The 24,824-nt window shown below is 43.7% G+C and overlaps 1 protein-coding gene across 2 annotated transcripts in view; it reads left to right on the top strand.

Moving 5' to 3' along the window:
* DIP2B (disco interacting protein 2 homolog B) overlaps positions 1-24,824 on the top strand; it is a gene marked incomplete at both ends in the record, with an annotated part of 282,346 nt that overhangs the window by 142,177 nt on the left and 115,345 nt on the right. For both annotated transcript variants that reach the window (XM_080705172.1, XM_080705171.1), the window contains 2 exons: positions 1,746-1,874; positions 13,031-13,156. In XM_080705172.1, coding sequence (XP_080561298.1) covers positions 1,746-1,874; positions 13,031-13,156 — 255 coding nt within the window. The remainder of the gene's footprint in view (positions 1-1,745; positions 1,875-13,030; positions 13,157-24,824) is intronic.

Below are 24,824 nucleotides of genomic sequence, written 5' to 3'. Positions count from 1 at the left end.
TGCCGGCCTCACTGGCCCCAGTATCGGCCTAACCCCTCGGCAGGCTCCGTTCTCAGCCTCGGAGGCCCCAGTAATGGCCTTGCCTCACGGCAGGCTCTGATGTCAGCCATTGGCCCCGGCACCGGCCTAACCCCTTGGCAGGCTCTAGTCACTGCCTCGAAGCTCCAGCACCGACCTTGCCTCACGGCAGGCTCCATTCCCGGCCTGCTGTCCCCGGCACCGGCCTAACCCCTCCCCTCGGCAGGCTCCAATCCTAGCCTCAAAGGCCCCAGCACCGGCCTTGCCTCACGGCAGGCTCTGATCCCGGCCTCACTGGCCCCAGCACCTGCCTTGCCTCACGGCAGGCTCCAATCCCAGCTTTGCTGTGTCCGTCACCGGCCTCACCCCTCAGCAGGCTCCAATCTGAGCACCCTCTTCGCCCAACCAATTGTCCCACGTTCTTGAGGGTACGTGGTGGTAGCATTCTGCCTCTGGAGTTATTATTTCAAAGGTTCCAGGTGTAATGCATCAGATCTCTGCCTCCCCTGAGTACTGGCCACTGCCATTGCCACTGCCTTCACCATTTCAAATTTTTCCCAAGCTCTTTTTCCACTCTGAATGTTGTCCAGTATTCCTAAGCATGCGTGACGGTAGCATTCGACATTTGGTGTAATTTCTCCAAAGAAATAAGGTTGGTAGGATCTGATTTCTGCTTCTCCTGAATACAAGTCTCCACCGCCATCGCAGAGACCGCTTTCAATACCGCCTTTCTCCTTGGTCTCTGCTAAACTCTCTTCTTACAGGTGATGTCCAAGATTCTTAACAATGTAGAGAAACAGCAGTCCTCCTTCACGGGGAATTTTTCCATAAGTTCCAGTGCATTTGGATAAGTTTTGTCTGCATCTCCAGTATCCTGGCATCCGCCATGGCCTTCTTAACCCCTCTCCGATATTTTTCTTTTTTCTTTTTCTTTTCCTTTTTTTTTTTTTTTTTTTTTTTTCTCAATAAGAGAAGACAGTATGTGTGGTTTGAGGAGGTAGTGGGGTCAGGCATTCAGTAGCACTGTGACCTGGCCCGGTTTCCCCATGGGTCCAGCGTGCTCTGTACTACTCCGCCTGGGGCCCAGAGTCCTGCGACCTGGGCCCTGGATGTTCAGGGGTCCGGCGTGCCCCGCCCAATCCCTGCCCGGGACCCAGGGTCTTATTGGGTCCAGTTTCTCCAGGGGTCTGGCATGTTACTCATGGTCTGGCCTGGGGCCCAGAGTCCCGCGACCCAGGCCCTGGCTGGTGTGCCCTGAGCGACCCCTGTCCAGGACCCAGGGTCTTATTGGGCCCAGTTTCTCCAGGGGTCTGGCGTGCTACACGCGGTCTGGCCCGGGGCCCAGAGTCCCGCAACCCAGGCCCCGACTGGCGTGTTATGCGCGGTCCGGCCTGGGGCCCAGAGTCCTGCAACCCTGGCCCCGGCTGGCGTGCCCCGTGCGACCCCTGCCCGGGACCCAGGGTACTGGGCCTGGTTTCTCCAGGGGTCTGGCGTGCTACACGTGGTCCGGCCCGGGGCCCAGAATACAGTAACAGTTCTAATATGATATTCATAGCCTGTATGTCTTTGTCTGTTTATGTATATATATGCATTAAGGCCCTCTAGCCCTGTACTATGGATGGGATAATAGCACATGGGTGTTCTGAGAATGCTTAAAGTGCTCAGAGAACGTTCGCTAGTATTATTATTATTATTGGATAACTGTCTTCCAAACTTCCTTTTTTTAGAAACTGATTCAGCAGGACAAAAAGAACATAGAAACCAGACACCTGCTCCACCTGCTGCTCAGACTTCCGCTCCTTCAAAGTACCACCGGACACGATCTGGAGGAGCCAGGGATGAGCGGTACCGATCAGGTAAGAAGGAATTGCAGAAATACCAGATGAATCATTTTTACAGACTATAGTATGAGCTGTGTGTCCTGAAAGCTTCTAATGTGTCTGTTTTTTGCTTTTTTCTCACGAGGCATCAACATGTCTATATTAATTAATTTATCAATCATTTATTTAGTACCTATTATGTGTCAGTTATAGTAGATATTTAATATTTGTTGGTGCTATAGCAGCAAATAAGACCATTTTTGCCCTCAAGGCTTTTTTTTTATGGTACTGGGAATCGAACTCAGGGTATTCTACCTCTGAGCCACACCTCCAACCCTATTTAATTTTTATTTTTTATTTTTTTATTTTTGGGGGAGCTGAGTATTGAACCCAGAGGCATTCTACCTCCAAGATATACCCCCAGTCTGTCTGTCTGTGTCTGTCTGTTTTTCTTTCTGTTTGTTTATTTTTGCAGTACTGTGAATTGAACTCAGGAGCATTCTACCTCCAAGCTATACCTCCAGCCCTATTTTTTATTCTTTATTTTGAAGCAGGGTCTCACTAAGTTCCAGAGTTCCTCACTAAGTAGCTGAAGCTGTCCACGAACCCACGCCCTTTGTGTTTCAGCCTCCAAGTACTGAGATTACAAGTGAATTCCACCATGTCCCGCTAAATTTTTTAATTTTGAAACAGGGTTTTACTAAGTTTTGGCAGGCCTCACTAAATTGCTGATGTTGGCCTGGGACCTATAATCCTCCTGTCTTCAGGTACTGGGACTACAGGCATGCACCACCACGGTCATCTTTCCTCAAGGAATTTAAGTATAAGAAGAGCCAGAGCCAGGCATGGTGGGAAACCCCCATAATTACCAGTTACCTGGGAGGCAGAGGCAAGAGGACAGCAAGCTCGAGGCCAGCCTAATTATCTTAGTGAGATTGTGTCTCAATATAAGAAATAAAATGAGCTGGGCATGTTGCTCAGTGGTATAGAATCCCTGGGTCTAATCCCCACTACGGCCACTCCCACACCTCAAAAAGGAGGAAGAGGAGAAGATGTGGATAACTACATAAATGAAAAAGTGGAGGGTTGATACTGAGAGTTCAGTGGACTCTTGGAAGAAGTTCCCTCTGTGTTTACAGAGGTGTTTTTGTATTCCTTGCCTCACATTCCTCCTGCCTCAGCCTCCCACAGTGCTGGGACTATAGGTGCTTGTCCCTGCACCTGGCTATAGAGCTATTGATTATAACTGGTCCTTTAACTGAGCTGGAACAAAAGCTCACAATGAAATTGCAAATCTGTAGACTCAGCCGGGCATGGTGGTTCATGCTTGTAATCCAGTACTTGGGAGGCAGAGATCAGAGGATTGCAGGTTCACCAGCATCCTCAGTGACCTAGTGAGACCCTCTGAACCTTATTGAGACCTTGTTTCAAAAAATTAAGACTAAAATATAGGGCTGGGGTATAGCTCAGAGGTGGAATTCCCCTGCGTTCAATCCCCAGTTCCACACATACATGCACATGCATACACACACACACACACACACACACACACACACACACACACACACTTTAGTAAACTCTTCAAACTTTACTTCTTGTCACCCAAAAAGTATTCATGACAGCTGGGCGTTGTGCTACACAGTTGTCATCCCAGTACTTGGGAGGCTGAGACAGGGGGATTGCAGGTTAGAGGACAGCCTCAGCAAGTAGTGAAAATCTCATCAGTTTAGTGAGACCCTGTTTGGAAATAAAAATAAAATAGAGGTGGGGTGTGGCTTGGAGGTAGAATCCCCTGGTTTTCATCCACTGTTACCAAGAAAAAGGGGGGGGGCAGGGTGCTATAGCTGGCCTTTGGGGCATGCAGCTGCTCATATTGTGTTCCGGCCACCAGTACCTGGTTTGCCACTCTAATGGTCAGAGAAACAAATTGTAGACTCCTTAGCATGATGTGGGCACAGCAAGCCCTTTGCTGCCCATTTCCCATCTGAAAGGGATGGGCTCTCGGACATATTGCACAATCACTAGGATTGGGAAAGAAGAGTCTGATGTTAGGTGGCCCTGACAGGCTGCCTCCAGCAAGATGAGAGAGCAGCAGCCCGGTCCTTTGGTGATACAGGTCTTATAGGGCCCCAGGGTGGGGAACAAATGACAGGACAATCCTTTAGGGGGTGAGAGTTGACATTTACAGAGCTCTTTTCTTTTTCTCTTTCTCTCTCTCTCTCTCTCTCTCTCTCTCTCTCTCTCTCTCTCTCTCTCTCTCTCTCTCTTCAGTACTGGGGCTGGAACCAAGGGGCATTCTACCTCCAAGATACACCCTCATCCCTATTTTTTATTCTTTATTTTGAAACAGGGTCTCACTGGGTTGCAAAGGGCCTCACTAAGTAGCTGAAGCTGCCCGTGAACTGAGATCCTCCTGTCTCAGCCTCCCGAATGCTGGGATTACAAGTGTGCACCACCACGCCCGGCTCCAGAGCTGTTTTCTGCTGAGTTATGCTCACCTGATTTCTGAGAAGCTGCCATGGCTGAAGAATCTCAAAATGGCCCTGCTAATGTCAATACCATCCATTATGCCAAGAATAGTTTGCTTTGTGCAGTTCATGCTTTAAGTGGCAATAGGAAGCTAAAAGCCTAACTGGAAGAATACTGTCTCTAGAATTTTGTCTGCATTGTACCAGCCAAGGTGGCCTTAAATTTTTGTTGAATTGAAAAACAAAGTATAGGTCACATCCTCTCAAAAACTGCTTTCGAGAAGCTGAGGGAAAGACACAGTTGTATAAGACATTTTGTGAACTTATTACTAGATAAATATTTTTACACACTGGAAGGAGGGAATTAGAAGTATTCAGTCAAGGGGAAAAAAATAGAAGTGGCATACCATACCAGAATTTCCACTTATGCTTAACTTGGTCTTGAGTGACCAAGAGAGGCTTGCTCAGAGAATACAGCATGGAAGACAGACGAGTTGACCAAGGCATTCATGCATGGTGTTGGAGGCCTAGAACCCAGCTGCTCCAGAGGCTAAGGCAAGAGGATGACACATGAGAGGTCAGCCCAGACAGCTTAGTGAGACACTCTCAAAATTAGAGAGAGAGAGAGAAGGAAGAAAGGAAGGATAGATAGATAGATGATAGATGGATGGATGGATGGATGTAAGGGTTGAGCATGCAGCCCAGAGGCAGAATGCTCCTGGGTTCAATCCCCAGTACCACAAAAAAAAAAAGAAAAGAAAAGAAAAAAACCATACAAGAGAGAGAAGGAAAGATGTTATTTAAAACGAACTTTAGTTTGTTCATGGGGCCAAAAAGAGGAACATTGTCTGACCTTTTTCGTTGCAGTACTAGGGATCAGACCTAGGGCCTTCCACATATTAGGCAAGCACTCTACCACTAAGCTATATTTATCTCTTTATTTTTTATTTTTATTTTTTTAGGTACTGTGGATGGAACCAAAGGGCATTCTACCTCTGAGCTAAACCCCCAACCTGATTTTTTTTTTTTTAAGACAGGGTCTCACTGAGTTGCAGAGGGCCTCACTAAGTAGCTGAGGCTGTCTGCAAATTGTGATCCTCCTGTCTCAGCCTCCCAAATGCTGGGATTACAGGTGTACACCACCACTCCCAGCACTATCTAATCATTTTTTGGTGCTGGGGATTGAACCCAGGGACATTCTACCTACAAGTTCCACCCTCAACCCTATTTTGTTTTTATTTTGAAACAGGTCTCACTAGTTTTATCAGAGTCTCAGTATTTGCTGAAGCTATTCTCAAACCTGTGGTGTTCCTGTATCAGCCTCCCGCATACTGCAATTATAGACTCTCTCTTTTTATTTTGAGACAAGCTCTCTCCTGATTCTATTCTTTGTGTTTAGCCAAAGGGTACCTTATATTTCAAATAGACTATCTACTTAATACTTTACTTTTCTTCACATCAAGGCACTTTCTGCACATTTGTGCTATGCTCCCAAGTATAGCAAACACACAGTGCTTCACATGGAAAATGATTGTACAGAAAGTCATTTTGACTGCTCCTTTGTTGTTAATTCCTCCAGAAATTAACCACCCCAAAGAAAGTAACAAAAATAAAATGCAAAAGGACTTTCAGCATATATTTGTATCACCTTGTTTAGCTGAAACATTAGTGTTGGAAAATGATACCCAGCTTCCAGGTGCGTCTGGCAGAGGGGTCCAAAGTCAGCTTTGTCTGAACTTCGGAAGGGATTTCTTTATCAAAGATCAGGATGAATTGTATCCTGGTGAATGAGTTAAATTCAATAAAGTAGCTGCCTTTTCTTTTCAATAGGAGTCTTTGCTAATATATTGAGTATGAATATCTCCTTTTGACACCAGTGTTTGGGCCAAGGTTTATCATGTCAGAAAACAGTTGGGTGGCCAGCGTGGTGGCACATGCTTGTAATCCCAGCATTCGGGAGGCTGAGACCGGAGGATCACGGTTCGTGGACAGCCTCTCTACTTAGTGAGGCCCTCCACAACTCAATGAGACCCTATTTCAAAATAAAGAATAAAAAATTGCGCAGGGGTTGTAGCTCGGAGGTCGAATGCCTCTGGATTCCATCTCCAGACCCGCAAAAAAAAAAAAAAAAAAAAAAAAAAAGGTCTCAATAAAGTTGTGAAGGGCTTCACTAAATTGCTGAGACTGGCTGTGAACCTGTCTCAGTCTCCCAAGTACTAGGATTATAAGCATGCACCACCATGCCCACTAATATCCTTGATATTTTAACATCTGAATTCAGCATATAGTTTATGTAAGATAGCACCATATATTAAATAAAATATGGTAGTCATGATTCAACTAAGTAAACTTTAGGGAAACTAAAATAGTATAATAAATGTAAATTCAGCAGAAAATTATTTCAGAGCTCCAAGTAAATTGATACTATGCTTTTAAAAGTAATAGCCCCAGCTGAGCTTGGTGGTGCACACCTGTAATCCCAGTACTTGGGAGGTTGAGACAGGAGAGTAGCAGGTTTGAAGCCAGCCTCAGCAATTTAGTGAGGCTCTCAGAAACCTAATTGAGACCCTGTTTTCAAGTAAGAAATAAAGTTGGTCTGTGGATTAGCTTGGAGATGAATGCCTCTGGGTTTAATCCCCAGTACTAAAAACAAAACAAAACAACAACAAAAACCACAACTCCAGCACTATTAAATAAGTAAAATAGTTCAACAGTTTGGAAAGTATCTTGGGTTTTGTTTTGTTTTGTTGTTTTGTGTTTTATTTTTGTTTTTTGGTGGTACTGGGAATTGAACCTGGGTCACTCAACTGCCAACTTACACCTGCAGCCCAATTTTAAAAAATTTTTAAACAGGGTCTCTGCCTCCCAAGTGCGGGGATTACAAGTGTACGCCACCATGCCCGGCTAGCCAATTGATTTTTGACAGTGATGCCAAACACATATGTTGGAGAAAAGACAGCCTTTTCAACAAATGGTGTTGGGAAAACTGGTTATCAGCTTGTAGAAAAATGGAACAAAATCCTAACCTCTCACCCTGCACCAGTGTCAGCTGAAGATGGACCAAAGACCTGAATTACCAGAGACTTTGAAGCTGCTAAAGGAGGGCTGAGGTCCAACACTCCAACATATAGGCACAGGTAGAAACTTTCTCAACAAGAGCTCAGGAAGTTAAAACAAGAATTAATAAGCAGGATAGCATTAAACTAAAAAGGTTCTGCACTTCCAAGGAAACCATCAAGAGTCTAAAGAGAAAGCCTGCAGAATGGGAGATCTTTGCGAGCTATTCCTGATAAAAGAACTAATATCTAGAATATACAAAGAACTTAAAAGACTTTATACTTAAAAACAAAAAAACTATGATGAACCAGATTCCGTGGTTATCGCTTGCTGAAGTCCCTTGCATGAGTGACTCTGGGTCCAAGATTATTATTTTAATGTTTAACAGAGGCAACCAGGAAGGAAGTAGCTTGATAATTCTGACCTCCTGACTCCTATAGCCAGCGCTTTATCTTATATAAAAACTTTAAACAAGACTTCATAAAGGTTAATCAGACACAGAAGCCAACACACTGTTTTGGGTTACAATAAGAAAAGCCAGTGAGACAGATGGATGACATGCATAGAGGAAGGAGGGGTTAAACACTACCGGGTGGAGAAGACATCAAAGGCCACACTCTGTCGATTACATCAGGTCCTTTGGAATTTGTCCACTTTTGGACTCAGCCAGTGCTATGTGTTCAGATTGGGTTGGTTCAAGATGTTAATCTCAGTTTGTGGTTCTTTTTTTTTTTTTTTTTTTTTGAGGGTCTGGGGGTGGAACCCAGGGGCATTCGACCTCTGAGCTACACCTCCTGCCCTATTTTTTATTCTTTATTTGAAACCGGGTCTCACTGAGTTGCAGGGGGCCTCACTAAGTAGCTGAGGCTGTCTGCGAACCGCGATCCTTCGGTCTCAGCCTCCCGAATGCTGGGATTACAAGAGTGCACCACCACGCCTGGCATCAGTTTGTGATTCTTTTTTTTTTTTTTTTTTTTTTTTTTTTGGTGGTACTGGGGTTCCTGGAAGCCCTTCTACCTCTGGGCTACACTCCCAGACCTATTTTTACATTTTTTTTTATTTGGAAACAGGGTCTCCTAAGCCAGCGCACGTGGCTGGCTTCGAACCTGCGCCATCCTCCTGTCTCTGCCTCCCAAGCACGGGGATTACAAGTGTGCGCCACCACTCCCGGCTCAGTTTGTGATTCTAAGATGGCTTTCAACAAATAACCCAATCAAGAAATTGGCAATTGAACCAAATAGATACTTCACAAAAGAAGAGATACATATATCCAATAAATAAATGTTCAACATCATTAGCAATCAGGAAGATGCAAATAAAAACTATACTAAAGCCGGGCGTGGTGGCACACGTTAGTAATCCCAGTACTTGGGAGGCTGAGACAGGAGGATCGCACAGGTTCAAAGCCAGCCTCAGCTACTTAGTGAGACCCTGTTTCCAAATAAAATAGAAAATAAGTCTGGTAATGTAGCCCAGGGGTAGAAAGCCTCCGAGTTCCATCCCTAGTAACACACACAAACACACACACACACACACACACACACACACACACACATACTACTGAAGGTGAGTGTAGTGGCACACGCTACTGGGACTGTAACCTCCGAGATATATCCCCAGTCGTCCCCCCCCTTTTTTTTTTTTTTTTGCTTGCAGTACTCAAGATGGAATCCAGGGCCATTCTACCTATGATTCTACCTATGAGATACACCCCTACCCCTATCTTTTATTCTTTATGTTGAAGCAGGGTCTCACGGATTTGTAAAGAACCTAAGTAGTAGCTTAGGCTGTCCTTGAACCACGATTCCCCTGTCTCAGTCTCTCAAATGCTGGGATTACAAGCGTGAGCCATTATGCCTAGCTCCCAGCCTTTTTTTTTTTTTTTTTTTTAATTCTTTATTCTTTATTTTGAAATAAGGTCTCACTACTGAATTGCAAACCGGGTCTCACTACTAAGTAGCTGAGGCTGGCTGAGAACCTGCAATCCTTCTCAGCCTCCCAAATGCTGGGATTACAAGTGTGTGCCACCATGCTCGGCTGACACACGCTTTTAATCCCAGTCCTTGGGAAACTAAAACAGGAAGATCACAGGTTCAAGGACAGCCTCAGGAAGTAGTGAGACTCTTAAAAACCTAGCAAGATCCTGTTTCAAAATAAAAATAAAATAGGGTTGGGAATGATAAAAAAAGAAATCACTTCCATTGACTCTGCGTACATATGTGAGGATTCCAATGCCAATTTAAGTATCTTGTATGGGGAAAGAGGGAGGGAGCCAAGGGAAAGCCCACCAAGTGCTGTTTGCATGTATGTCACTATCACTGGAAACTACATTATGATCTGAGACTATAATGCACCAATAAAAGTGTATATATACACACATATATAAATTATGGAGAGTCAGGTGTGTAAACCATTCAGAATGGCGGCGGTGGCAGCCACCTGGAGGTAGCACGGGACAACACTGGCTGCAGAAACCCAGTGATAGTGTGAGACGGGTACGTGGTTGTGACAAGTTTGCATGCATCACACATAAGTATAGCTAGCTGTTCTTGGCTCAGAAAGCGTTCAAGAAAATTTTTTTTCTTTTTTTGCAGTACTTGGGATGGAACCCAGGGGCATTCTACCTCCCAGCTACACCTCCTGCCCTATTTTTTATTATTTATTTTGAAACAGGGTCTCACTAAGTTACAGAGGGCCTCACTAAGTAGCTGAGGCTGTTTGTGAGCCACAGTCCTCCTCTCTCAGCCTCCTGAATGCTGAGATTACAATAAGCATGCACCACCATGCCCGGCTCAAGAAACTTTTGTAGAAAAATATCCTATGATAGAAGATTCTTATAGAAAACAAGTTGAACTAGATGCACAACAGTGTATGCTTGAAATCTTGGGTACTGCAGGAACAAAACAGTTTACAGCAATGAGGGATTTGTACATGAAAAATGGACAAGGCTTTGCTTTAGTTAATTCCATCATGGAACAGTCTTTAAGGATTTATAAGATCTGCGAGAACAGATTCTTTTTTCTTTTCTTTCTTTCTTTTCCTTTCCTTCTTTCTCTTTCTTTCTTTCCTTCTTTCTTTCTTTCTTTCTTTCTTTCTTTCTTTCTTTTTTTTTTTTTTTTTTTTTTTGGTGGTACTGGGGTTCCTGAAAACCATTCTACCTTCAGGCTATACTCCCAGACCTATTTTATATTTCTCTTATTTGGAAACAGGGTCTCTTAAGCCAGCAAGAACCAGCACAATCCTCTTTCTGCCTCCCAAGCGCGGGGATTACAAGTGTGCGCCACCACACCCAGCGAACACATTCTTCTTGAGTTAAAGATACTGATGATGTCCCATTTATTCTGATTTGTAATAAATGTGACTTGAAGCCAGGCATGGTGGCACACGCTTGTAATACCCATTCTTGGGAGGCTGAGACGGGAGAATCTCACAGGTTTGAAGCCAGCCTCAGCTAATTAGTGAGGCTCTCAGCAATTTAGTGAGACAGACCCTGTTTCCAAGAAAAGTATAAAATAGGTCTGGGTTTCAAAATAAAGAATAAAAAATAGGGCAGGGGGTGTAGCTCGGAGGTTGAATGCCCCTGGGTTCCATCCCCAGACCCTCAAAAAAAAAAAAAAAAAAATGGAGGAAAGCTGGACATGGTGGCACACGTTTCTAATCCTAATACTTGGGCGGCTGAGACAGGAGGATTGCATGGGTTCGAAGCCAGCCTCAGCTACTTAGTGAGGCCCTTTGTAACCCAGTGAGACAGTTTTTCAAAATAATAAATTAAAAAATAGGGCTGGGGGTGTGTGGCTCAGAGGTAGAATGCCCCTGGGTTCCATCCCTAGTACCTTAAAAAAAAAGTGGGGACTTAGTAATGAGGGTACTTTTTTTTTTTTTTTTTGGTGGTACTGGGGTTCCTGGAAGCCCTTCTACCTCCGGGCTACACTCCCAGACCTGTTTTTACATTTTTATTTGGAAACAGGGTCTCCTAAGCCACCGGCGTGCGGCTGGCTTTGAACCTGCGCGATCCTCCTGTCTCTGCCTCCCAAGCGCGGGGATTACAAGCATGCGCCACCACGCCCAGCCAGTAATGAGCGTACTTTTACAAGTAGAAAATGCTCCTGAGTAGGGCGTGGTGGCACATGCTTGGGAGGCAGAGATAGGAGGTTTGCACAGGTTTGAAGCTAACCTCAGCTACTTAGTGAGGCTCTCAGCAACTTAGTGAGACCCTGTTTCCAAATAAAATATGAAATAGGTCTGGGAGTGTAACCCAGAGAGGTAGAAAGTCCCTGGGTTTCATTCCTGTTACCACAAAAAAAAAAAAAGGAGGGGTTTGGAGGTAGAATACTCTTGAGTTTAATCTCCAGTGCTGCAGATATAAAAAAAAAAAATCTATAATGTATGATCTTAGTTTGTAGAAATAAAATGAAATTTGCAGTAGGAATAGAAAATCAAGAGTTTTGTTTGAATATGTTAATTTTGAGATTCCTATCTGACAAACAAGTAGAGAACTGAATTCTTTTGTAGCCAAAGTCGCAAACAAGTAACATCTGTCCTTGTGCTTTTGTAGATCAGAATTATTCCTTGTGTTTCTGTGACATAGAACTGAGGGGTCTCAACCAAGTTTTCCTTTTTATTTTTATTTATTTATTTATTTATTTGTTTATTTGTTTATTTTGTGGTATTGGGAATTGAACCTGAGGCAGTCTACCTCTGAGCTACATCCCCAGACCTATTTTATTTTTATTTTGAACCCGTTTCGCTAGTTTAATGAGAGTCTTACTACTTTTTCTTTTCTTTTTTCTTTTGTGGTACTGGGGTTCCTGGAAACCCTTCTACCTCCAGGCTACACTCCCAGACCTATTTTATACTTTTTTATTTGGAAACAGGGTCTCTTAAGCCAGAGCGGCTGGCTTCGAACCTGCGCGGTCCTCCTGTCTCTGCCTCCCAAGCGCGGGGATTACTAGCGTGCGCCACCACGCCGGGCTAGGCTTACTACTTTCTAAGGCTGTCTCCTTGAACCTGTGATCCTCCTGTCTTACTTAGCCTCTCAAGTACTGGGATTACAAATTTGCACCACCACATCCAGCTCAACCGGAATTTTCTTTCAGACAGCCAAGTAAACCCGGCATTTGACCTCTGAGCTACACCCCCTGCCCTGTTTTTTATTCTTTATTTTTGAAACAGGATCTCACTAAGTTGCGGAGAGCCTCGCTTAAGTAACTGAGGCTGTCCATGAACCGCAATCCTCTCGTCTCAGCCTCCGGAATACTGGGATTACAAGCGTACGCCACCACGCCCAGTTTAGCTGCTGCTTTATAAACAGTAACAAGTCTCCTCTAGGCACCTACGCGGCGCTCCTTTCACTTAGAAGTGGGGTCGCTCCTGGCGCAGATGCATGTGAGACTGTCTCCACCCACCTTGACCACTCCTTGTCTGCTCTTTCGGACAGCCCCATAAGCATTCTGGGTTCACTTTCCTCCTCTGTGAAGTTGGCCTTGACTTTTTTTGTTTCTGTTTTTGGTTTTTATTTGTAATTGGTCTAAACCAAAAGATAAATAAAAATCACCTACATACTCTCTTTGTTTTTTTAACAATTGAGGCACTGGTAGTTGACCTCACAGTGGTAAACATGCTAAAGGTGGGACAAATGCAGATAAATGCAACTGTTTGACCTTTCAGATATCCACACAGAAGCAGTTCAGGCCGCGCTGGCAAAGCACAAAGAGCAGAAGATGGCTCTGCCCATGCCCACCAAAAGGCGGTCCACATTTGTCCAGTCTCCTGCGGATGCCGGCACGCCTCCTGGTAGGTTTATCAAAGCCTTTTTTTTCTGACAGTTACTGTCGTGATGTTCCTGAAATAAGTTCTACCTTTTCTAAGTTACAAGTTGGAATACTCTTCCTTTCTCAATCTTTATCTATCTCTCTGCATTGTGGAAAGTATATAAAAGCATGCTGCAAAGGTGACAATTTCTGACTGTCATCTCCTAAACGGCACACGAAAAGAAGTGTTAAGAGTTAAGCTGTTTTTAGAAATGTGTTCTCTTCTGAATTTCCAGCATTTCCTTTGTAACCCCAAACTCATGCAGTCATATATCAGTACAGGACAGAGTCGTGCTGTGATTAAGCATCATTGTCATGGACACCCAAAATATGGCTGGCAATCACTCACTTCACTCCTAGATCACAGATACTCATCTCTGGAGCAGTCATAGTAGTGGGTGGACTTGAGACAGTTTTTATTGTAATTAAAGATTATGAGAGAGCACTCATATACATTTTTTTTGTTTTTGTTTTGTTCTTGCTTTTTGTGTGTGTGTGTGGTATGGGTTATTGAATCCAGGGGCATTCTACCTCTGAGCTACACTCCCAGCCTTATTTTATTTTAATTTTAAAAAGGGTCTCACTTAATTGCAGAGAGCCTCACTAAGTAGCTGAGGCTGGCCACAAACCTGCAATCCTCCTGTCTCAACCTCCCAAGTACTGGGATTATTGGCATGTACCACCATGCATGGCTTCATACACATTTGTAATAGATCTGAAAATATATTTGTGCGATTTATTTATTTATTTATTTAGCAGTACTAGGGATTGAACTCAGGGGCATTCTACTTCTGAACTACACCCCCAGCCCTATTTTTTATTCTTCCTTTTGAAACAGGGTCTCACTGAGTTGAAAAAGGCCTTACTAAGTAGTAGCTGAGACTGTCCTCGAACCACGATCCTCCTGTCTCAGCCTCCCAAATGCTGGAATTACAAGTCTGTGCTATCACTCCTGGCTCATTAATTTATTTTATATATAGTTACATATTATTAAGAATATAGTTTTTATAATGGGGCCCTGCGGTCAGTGAGAATTAGATGTTTTCATCCCATTCCCCTTCACCAGAGGGATCTTTACTCTTCTTAAGTTAATTTAAGACTTACAACCTATGCAGGATGTGGTGGCGCACACTTGTAATCCTAGTATGTGGGAGGCTGAGACAAGAGGATTGCAAGTTTGTGGCCAGCTTCAGCTACTTAGGCCCTTCACAACTTAGTGAGATCCTGTTTCAAAATAAAGGATAAAAAATAGAGCTACAGGTGTAGCTTGGAGGTGTAATGCCCCTAGGTTCCATTCCCAGTACTGCAAAAAAAAAATTTCATATATATATAGCTGGGGGTGGTGGAGCACGCTTGTAATCCCAGTACTTGGGAGGCTGAGACAGAAGGATCACAGGTTCTAGGACAGCCTCTGCAAGTAGTGATATTCTCATCAACCTAGTGAGACCCCGTTTCAAAATAAAAATAGGGCTGGGGGTGTAGCTCAGAGGTAGCATGCTTCTGGGTTCAATCCCAAGTTCCACAAGGAAAAGACAATTCTAACTTCATATCTGAGAAACAATTGGAACAACCTTAAGTTGTCTCATCTGTTCAGAATCATTGACCATGATTTAAAAAAAAAAAAAAAAACTTTAAAAAGCTGGATGGGGTGGCACACATTTGTAATCCCAGTACTCAAGTGGCTGAGACAGGAGGAGTTCAGGTTTGTGGTCAGCCTCAGCTACTTAGTGAGGCCCTCCACAACTTAGTAAAACCCTGTTTCTAAATAAAGAATTAAAAAAATGGGGGGGGGGGGGCTGGGGTGTACCTTGGAGGCAAAACGCCCCTAGGTTCAATTTCTAGTGCCAGAAAATTAAAAAAAAAAAAACTTAAAAAAACTTAAATTTTTTAAAATTAAATCTTTGCCAGGCATGGTGGCATTCATTTGTAATTCTAGTACTTGGAAAGCTGAGACAGGAGGATTGCAGGTTAGTGGCCACCTTCAGCTACTTAGTGAGGTCCTCTGCAATTTTGAGAGACCCTGTTTCAAAAAAAGAAAGAATAGCGAGGCGTGATGGCCCACGCTTTAATCCCAGCACTTGGGAGGCTGAGACAGGAGGATCGCGCAGGTTCAAAGCCAGTGTTAGGCTGGGCGTGGTGGCCCACGCTTTAATCCCAGCACTTGGGAGGCTGAGACAGGAGGATCGCGCAGGTTCGAAGCCAGCTGCGCACGCTGGCTTAGGAGACCCTGTTTCCAAATAAAAATGTAAAAATAGGTCTGGGAGTGTAGCCCGGAGGTAGAAGGGCTTCCAGGAACAAAAAAAAAAAAAAAAAAAAAAAAAAAAAAGCTAGCATTAGCTATTTAGTGAGGCACTCAGCAACTTAGTGAGACCCTGTTTCCAAATAAAATATAAAAAAATAGTTCTGAGAGTATAGCCCGGGAGTAGAAAGCCCCTGGGTTCTACCTCCAGTAACACACACACACACACACACACACACACACACACACAGAATAAAAAAATAGAGCTGAGGTATAGCTTGGAGGTAGAATGCTCCTGGGTTTAATCCCCACTCTACAAAAAATAAAATAAAGATAAAATCTCAGACATTATATTGATATAGGCCTTTGAGACTAAACATAGTAAATCTATTTAAGAGTTTCAATATAATATCTGTCTCTGTGTTATTGTGTAACTACTAATGAAATCTGGGGGGGGTGGGGATTTTTCCCATCCCATTTTGGACTGCTGTGTCTTTGAGAAGATTCCTAGGAAAGTTGCATTTTATGATTGGTTTTTATTCATAACTGTCGTACTGCTGAGCTGTTCATACTGGTTCTGTTCTCTGACCAGGCTTCCTCAGAGCATTTGGGCATGCTGTGGGCTCATTAACTGTGTGGCTTTTTTCTTCACATCTGTGGTGTTAATATGTTTGAAAGAGAAATAGCTCTGTGGCTTCAAGTGTTTCTCAAAATGTAACACAGGACACCTCTAGCAGACCGTCAGACTAAGGCATTTTTGTCTGTAATGGTGCGTACTTCAAACCCACTCATTCAAAAGTCTTAGAGGTTGTCTTCCACTTTAATACAGTGCGAGTTGGGTCCTTAGGGACAAAGGGGGCTCTCAGTGTAGTAGCTGTTCTTGTTGGCGGATTCCACTGCAGATTGGCTGAGTGCTCAGCTGCAGTAAATGGCAAAGGGTAGGGAACAACATGACGTGCAGCTCTTAGAGACAGGCCTCTCCAGGGTCGTATTAAAGCCATGTAGTTTCAGAGTAAATAGGCTGTTCTCATAGCTTTGGGTTAAATGTGAAAGTGCAGCAAAGGATCTTGAGAATCTCAGAAGGAAGGGGGGCCTTTCTATCCCCTTTTACAACAGTCACTGCCCAGGGGGAATTTACTAGCTCTAGAAACAAATCACAGCTGTTCGTCGCTGAATGAGTCCACAGTCCTTTGGAATTCACTGTAGGCCTCTGTATGTCTAAACACTAATGTTCTGCTCTGTCTGCAGCCTTGAAAATGTGGCATAATGTTCTCTATCACTTTCTTTATGAATTTTAATAATTTTATAATTATGAAGATATGATTCTCTCCTGAGACCATTATTCAGCAGAGCAGAGTAATAAGAAGGTTTTGTATCTGTTTAAGTTCTGTTGTAGAGAATCCCTGAGCAGTATTTGAGAGTCCAGTGTGCTATTAGGGATATCTGTGCTGTTAAGTAGAAGACTTCTTTAACAAGAAGCACATTGAGAGCTCCTGCAGAGTGGTTTCTCACACCGTTCCCACAGCAGATCTTGATGCCCTCATTCAACAGTAATGCACGTGCTTAGACAGATACTTAGCTCTGCTGAGGGAATGTGGGAAGAACTATATCATAAGGCTTCTGTTAGCACTTTCCAACTTAGCAGGTAGAATTTGCCGTTCTCACATTAGAATTTGAAATCCATTTTCTCCAAGTTTCTCAGAGCTACCAGTTAAGAGAGTTGGCTGTCAGCCGGGCGTGGTGACGCACACTTGTAATCCCAGTACTTGGGTGGCTGAGACAGGAGAATACCAGTTCATAGACAGCCTCAGCTACTTAGTGAGGCTTTCTGCAACTTAGTGAGACCTTGCTTCAAAATAAAGAATTAAAAAAAAATAGGGCCGGAGGTATATCTCAGAGGTAAAATGCTCGAGTTCCATCCCCAGGACCACAAGAGAGAGCGAGTGTGCGTGCGCTGACTCCTGTTCCTGTTGCAGTTTAAGCTTATATCAGCATCTCCTAACACTTGTTACAGCCTAACCCAGGGATAGCAGCTAGGTTTTATATTTCTACTCTGATAGCCCCTGAATCACACACATTTAGAATACTGAGGCTATATTCAAGAAATAAAGAGGAAGAAGAGGAAGATAATGGACATTATTGGCCAGCCTTTAAAATGATGTAAACCAGGTATGGTGGTGTGTACCTCTAATCCCAGTATGAAGGCATCTGAGAGAGGAGGATCACAGGTTCAAGGCCAGCCGCAGCAACTTAACAAGGCCCTTAGCAACTTACCTAGAACTTGTTTTTATTTTTATTTTTATTTTTTGTTCTGGGGATTAAACCCAAAATATTCTGCCTCCAAGCTACAACCCAAGCCCTATCTCTCCCCCCCGCCCCCCGCACCCCGTCCCCAGTACTGGGGATGGAACCCAGGGGCATTCTACCTCTGAGCTACACCCCCAGCCCTGGTTTTTTTATTCTTTATTTTGAAACAGAGTCTTACTGCGTTGCTAAAGGCTTCACTAAGTAGCTGAGGCTGGCCTTGAACCAGAATCCTCCTGTCTCAGCCTCCCAAATGCTGGGATTACAAGCGGGCACCACCACTCCTGACTCAGTTCGTCCGTCCGTCCGTCCTTCCTTCCTTTTTTTTTTTTTTTTTTTTTTTTGAGGATGGAACCCAGGGGCATTCTATCTCTTAGCTACACCCCCAGTCCTATTTTTTAGTCTTCATATTTTTTGAAATAGGGCCTTACTAAGTAGCTGAGGCTGTCCAGGAGCTGCGATCCTCTGGGATTACAAGTGTGCGCCACCATGCCCGGCCTTTTTTTTTTTTAAAGAGCAGTGTCTCACTCGTTGCTGAGGCTCTCCTTAGATCTGTGATCCTCCTGTCTCAGTCTCCCAAGTGCTAGAATTACAGGTGTGTGCCACCATGCCTGACTGACCCTGTGTTTAAACAGAATAGGGATAAACATCCCTGGGTTTAATCCCAAGTACAAAAGAAAGAAAAAGGGACCTAAGGAGAATATATATCATTTAGAGTATCATATATTCTGAAAACTATGGTAAATAGTTGGCATGAGAAATAATTTGTCTTTTGTTCACAAATCACTCAAAGTAAGATGTCAGTCAGTCTAAAATTTACTTGTTGATGTATACACTAATTTCTGTGTCGATTGGAAAATATAAGTTCTCTAAATTGGTAGTAATCTACTTTTCTTTCAGTGCCTGTGGCCTTTTTCAGAGTCTTTTAGACTGCTTGAATTATTGCCATCCAGTTCCCTTTTTAATGCTGAAATCATTTACTAATGTCATGAAGCAATTACCTCAGCTCTTTCTTTGTGGAGCCTCTTTGTGTTACTACTATTATTCATTCATATGGGAAAACACAATGCAGAACCTACAGTATTTATTTTCCCCCTCTGTGCTTTTTCTGCACCCTTGTGGACTGAGTCTTTACTGCTTTCTGAGGGTACACAAGTAACCAGATAAATTGCACAGTGACCCTAAAGCACAGTAACCTATTTAACTGGCTTGGGTAGAAAGAAGCTTAAATGCCTCCACACAGGGCCCTACTTACAGTGGCTGTAGTAATTTTTAGGGCTAGAAGAAAAGGAGAAATGTATCTGTCAGTATTTCTACATATAAAAATAGTGCTCACGGACATACTAGGATATTGTTATATTTTGAACATACTTTCTTTGTTTTTGTTTTTGTTTTTGCTATACTGGGGATTGAACCCAGAGGCGGTCTACCTCCAAGCTATACCCATAGCCCTATTTTTATTCTTTATTTTGTTACAAGGTCCCAATAAGTTGCAGAAGGCCTTACTAAGTAGCTGAGGCTAGTAGCAAACTTGTGGTCCTCCTGTCTCAGCCTCCCAAGTACTGGAATTACAAACTGGGCTATCACTCCAGGCTCTGAACATACTTTTTTGTCATTGTTGTTTTGGCATTAGGAATTGAACCCAGGGACATTCTACCTCTGAACTATACTCCAGCCCTATTTAATTTTTATTTGGAAACAGGCTCTGGGTAACTTGCTCAAAGCCTCACTGAGTTGCTGAGGCTGGCCTTTAACCTGCAATCCTCCTGTTTGTTTTATCCTCCCAAATACTGGGATTACAGGCATACACCACCATGACCAACTTCCTATTTTATTTTGAAACCTGTATCACTAAATTGCTGAGGACCTTGCTAAGTTGCTGAGGCTGGCCTCTAACTTGTGGTCCTCCAGTCTCAAACTCCCAAGTACTGGGATTATAGGCATGTGCTACTCTCCCAAGCCCAAATAATAATAATAAGAATTATTATTATTTTTGCAGTACTAGGGATGGAACCTAGCAACAGTCTACCTCCAAGCTATGCCCCCAGCCCTTTTTTTGTGTGGGGGGGGGTATTGAGGATGGAACCCACGGGCATTTGACCTCTGAGCTACACCCCTGCCCTATTTTTTTTTCTTTATTTTGAAGCAAGGTATCACTAGGTTGCAGAGGGCCTCGCTAAGTAGCTGAGGCTGGCGGAACGGATTCTCTGGTCTCAGCCTCCCAAATTACTGAGATTACAAACGTGCGCCACCACACCTGGCTTAGTCTTATTATTTTTGAAACAGTGTCTCGCAAGTTGTGAAGGGCCTTGTCAAATAGCTGAAGCTGTTGGTGAACTGCGATCCTCCTGTCTCCGCCTCCCAAATGCTGGGATTACAAGTGTGTGCCACCATGCCCGGCCCAAATAATATTTAAGGGAGTTCATATTGGTTTTTTGTTTGTTTGCTTGTTTGTTTGCAGTACTGTGGATGGAATTCAGGGGCATTCTACCTCTGAGCTACACTCCCAGCTCTATTTGTTATTCTTTAGCTTGAATCAGGGTCTCACTGAGTTGCAAAGGACCTCACTAAGTAGCTGAGGCTGTCCACACACCTCCTGTCTCAGCCTCTCAAATGCTGGGATTACAAGAGTGCACCACCATGCCTGGCTAGTATAGTGTTCTTCTACCTGCCAACCTTTAGTCAGTTTCTTTTCACTTTCATGTTTATAGGATAGAATTAGAAACTAGCTATTTAAATTATTCTTAGGGAAAATTTTAGATGTTGTTACCAGTCAAAAAGATATAAACACCCTTTTTTAAATTTCATAGTGGATGGATATTGAACCCAGGGACAATGTACATCTAAGTGAGACCCTGTTTCAAAATAAAGAATAAAAAATAGGGCAGGGGGTGTAGCTTAGATATAGAATGCCCTTGAGTTCAATCCCCAGTACTGCAAAAATAAATAATAAACAGGCAAATAAACAAAGAGTTTGGATGATTCTGATTTTTTTAACTTTTTTTTTTTTTTTTTTTTTGTGGTACTGGTGATGGAACCCAGGGGCCTTCTACCTCCAGTCTACACTCCCAGACCTATTTTATATTTTATTTGGAAACAGGGTCTCTTGAGCCAGCTGACGCTGTCTTTGAACCGGCGTGATCCTATGGCTCAGCTTCCCAAGCGCGGGGATTACAAGCGTGCACCCATGCCCGACTTTTTAAACTCTTTTTGTACTGGGGATTCAACATAGGGACATTCTACTTCTTAGCTATACTCCCAGTCCTATTTTTCATTTTTTATTTTGAATCTGTGATCTTTCTGTTTCAGCCTCTCACATAGTGGGATTATAGGTGCGCACCACTACTACTGGCTTGGCTACTACACTTAAAAAAGGAAAATAGTCATTTTGGGGCCTCATATCTCCTTCAGTAAGAGAATAAATTGGTGATAATACAAAGCAAGAAGCAGTAATATAGTCATCATTTTAATTTTCTTGCTCTTGATCTGCAGGCTTTCTGGATTAGATTAGTTCCAGTAGTTGTCTCTTTGCCTTTTTTCTTTTTCTTGGTGGTACTTGGCAATTGAACCCCAGAGACATTCTACCTCTGATACCCCAACCCTATATTTTTTCCTTGTGGTATTAAAGATGGAGCCCAGTGGCATTCTGCCTCTGAGCTACAGTCTCAACCCTACTTTTTATTCTTTATTTTGAAACAAGGTCTCACTAAGTAAGTTGTAGAGAGCCTCACTAAGGAGCTTAGGCTGTTGGTGAACTGTGATCCTCCTGTCTCAGCCTCCCAGGTACTGGGATTACAAGCATGCACCACCATGCCTAGTTCTCAGCCCTATTTTTTCTGTTTGTTGGGGGGAGGGGGCTACTGGGGTTAGAATCCAATGGCATTCTACCTCTGAGCTCCACTCCCAGCCCAAATTTTTATACATTTTTTTGGGGGGTAGAACCCAAGGGCATTCTACCTCCAAGCTACACTGTACCCCAGTCCTATTTTTTTTTCTTTTTGGTGATACTGGGGTTCCTGGAAACCCTTCTATCTCTGGGCTACACTCCCAGACCTATTTTATATTTTATTTGGAAACAGGGTCTCTTAAGCCTGCGTTGCTGGCTTTGAACAATCCTCCTGTCTCTGCCTCCCAAGCACGGGGATTCCAGCCCTATTTTTTTATTATTTTGTTTGTTTGTTCTTTATTTTGAAACAGTGTCTCACTGAATTGCAAAGAGCCTCAGTAAGTAGCTGAGGCTGTCCATGAACCATGATTCTTCTCAGTCTCACAAATGCTGGGATTACAAGCGTGTGACACCATACCTGGCTACTTTATTCTTTGTTTTGAAACAGGTTCTCACTAAGTTACAGAGAACCTCACAAGTTATTGGGGTTGGCCACGAATCTGTGATTCTCCTGTCTCAGCCTCCCAAGTTCCATACCTGGCTTTCCCAGCCTTATTTTTATTTTTAATTTTTTAATCTTTTGTAATTTTTAAAATTTTTTTGGTGGTACTGGGGTTCCTGGAAACCCTTCTACATCCAGCTACACTCCCAGACCTGTTTATTTGGAAACAGGGTCTCTTAAGCCAGCACAGCTGGCTTCAAACCTGCACGATCCTCCTGTCTCTGCCTCCCAAGCGCAGGGATTACAAGCGTGCGCCACCACGCCCGGCCAGACCTATTTTTTTTTTTTTACTCTTGCTTGCTTTACTAGCTTGCTTGTGCACGTGCGCGCGCGCGCTCTCTCTCTCTCTCTTTCTCTCTCTCTCTCTCTCTTCTTTCTTTTTTTCTTTCTTCCTTTCTTTTTGTGGTACTGAGGGTGGAACCCAGGGACTTTCTACCTCTGGGCTATACTCCCAGACCTATTTTATACTTTATTTGCAAACAGGGTCTCACTAAGTTGCTGAGAGCCTCACTCAGTAGCTGAGGCTGGTTTCAAACCTGTGCGGTCCTCCTGTCTCAGGCTCCCAAGTGCTGGAATTACAAGCATGTGCCACTACAGCTGCCTTTTATTCTTTTTTTTTTTTTTTTTTTTTTCTTGGTGGTACTGGGGGTGGAACCCAGAGGCTTTCTACCTCCGAGCTATACTCCCAGACCTTTTTTCTATTTTATTTGGAAACAGGGTCTCACTAAGTTGCTGAAAGCCTCACTAAGCAGCTGAGTCTGGCTTCGAACCTGTGTGATCCTCCTGTCTCAGCCTCCCAAGCACGGGGATTACAAGCATGCGCCGCCACGCCCGGCTTATTCTTTATTTTGAAACAAGGTCTCACTAAGATGCAGAGGACCTCACTAAATAGCTGAGGCTGGCCACAAATCGTGATCCTCCTGTCTCAACATCCCAAATGCTGGGATTACAAGCATGCCCCACCGTGTCTGGCTTCCAGCCTTCCCCCTTTTTTGTGGTACTGGGGATGGAACTCGGGGTGTTCTACCTTTGAATTACACCCCCAGCCCTATTTTTTATTCTTTTTTTTGAAACAGGGTCTCAGTTGCAAAGGGCCTCACTAAGTAGCTGAAGCTGTCCATGAACCACGATCCTCCTGTCTCAGCCTCCCAAATGCTGGGATTACAAGTGTGTGCCACCACGCCCAGCTTTCCAGCCTGCTTTTTAATTTTTAAAATTTTAATTTAAAACAGGGCCTTGCTAAGTTGCTGAGTGCCTCTGAGTTGCTGAGCTGGCCTTGAACCTGTCATCCTCCTGTCTCAGGCTCCCAAGTACTGAGATTACAGATACATGCTAACATGCCTAGCTCTCTTTGATTTTGGGACCAAAGCAAGACATGAGCTACAGTTGTTTAGTGGTACTAAGAATTTACCCCAAGTCCTCACACATGCTCATCATGCATTTGTTTATTTATTTACTTATTTTGTGGTACTGGAGCTTGAACCTAAGGACTTCTGCATCTGAACTATACCCCCCAGCACTATTTTATAAATAAAGTCTTATGTAAGTTGCAGAAGGCCTTTCTAAGTGGCTGAGGCTAGCTGTGAACCTGTGTTCATTCTGTCTCAGCCTTTTTTCTTTTCTTTTTCTTCTTCTTCTTCTTCGTGTGTGTGTGTGTGTGTGTGTGTATGTGTGTGTGTGTGTGTCTGGGAATGGAACCCAGGAGCATTCGATCTCTGAGCTACACCTCCTGTTCTAGTTTTTACTCTTTATTTTGAAACAGGGTCTCAACCAAGTTACTGAGGGCCTCACTAAGTAACTGAGGCTGTCTGCGAACCATGATCCTCTGGTCTCAGCCTCCCTAATGCTGGGATTACAAGCGTGCGCGCCACCACAGCCGGCTGTCTCAGCCTTCTAAGTTTTTCTTTTCTTTTTTTTTTTTTTTAATAGTTTTGTGGGGGGATACTGGGGTTCCTGGAAGCCCTTCTACCTCCGGGGTACACTCCCAGACCTATTTTATATTTTTTTATTTGGAAACAGGGTCTCTTAAGCCAGCGAGGCTGGCTCTGAACCAGCACGATCCTCCTGTCTGCGCCACCATGCCTGGCTAAATTTTATTTTCTTTTGAGACAGAGGTTTACTATGTTGCCCAAACTAGCCTTGAACTTGTGATCCTCCTGCCTCAACCTCCCAAGTGGTTGTGATTACAGGTGTGCACCAACCTGACCAGCTTCACATTTTTTAATTTAAAAAACTTGTATCTAGCCGGGCGTGGTGGTGCATGCTTGTTGTAATCCCCGGGCTTGGGAGGCAGAGATAGGAGGATTGCGCTGGTTCAAAGCCAGTCATGCTGGCTTAAGAGACCCTCTTTCCAAATAAAAATATATTTTTTTAAAAAATAGGTGTCTGGGAGTGTAGCCCGGAGGTAAAAGGGTTTCCAGGAACCCCAGTAACACCAAAAAAAAAAAAAAAAACTTGTATCTCTAGTCAAGCATGGTTGTCCTTGCCCAAGATTGTACTCTGTTCGAGGACAGCCTCAGTGCCGTAGTGAGACTCAATCTGTTCATTCAAATCATCACCCCTCCCAAATAATTTAGAAGGATTTTCCCACGTCTAATCATATGCCTCCACTAACTCCTATACCTTGTGTGCTTAAAGCCTAGAATAATTCCTCATCTCTTTTTTTCTTAGAGCCCCCCTTTTTTTGTGTGCATGGGGGATTGAACCCAGGGACATCCTAC

This window comes from Muscardinus avellanarius (genome assembly GCF_963383645.1).
Source record: "Muscardinus avellanarius genome assembly, chromosome: 11".
NCBI lineage: Eukaryota > Metazoa > Chordata > Mammalia > Rodentia > Gliridae > Muscardinus > Muscardinus avellanarius.
Note: the sequence above shows the minus strand (reverse complement) of the source record. Positions and strands in the feature narration are given on the sequence as shown.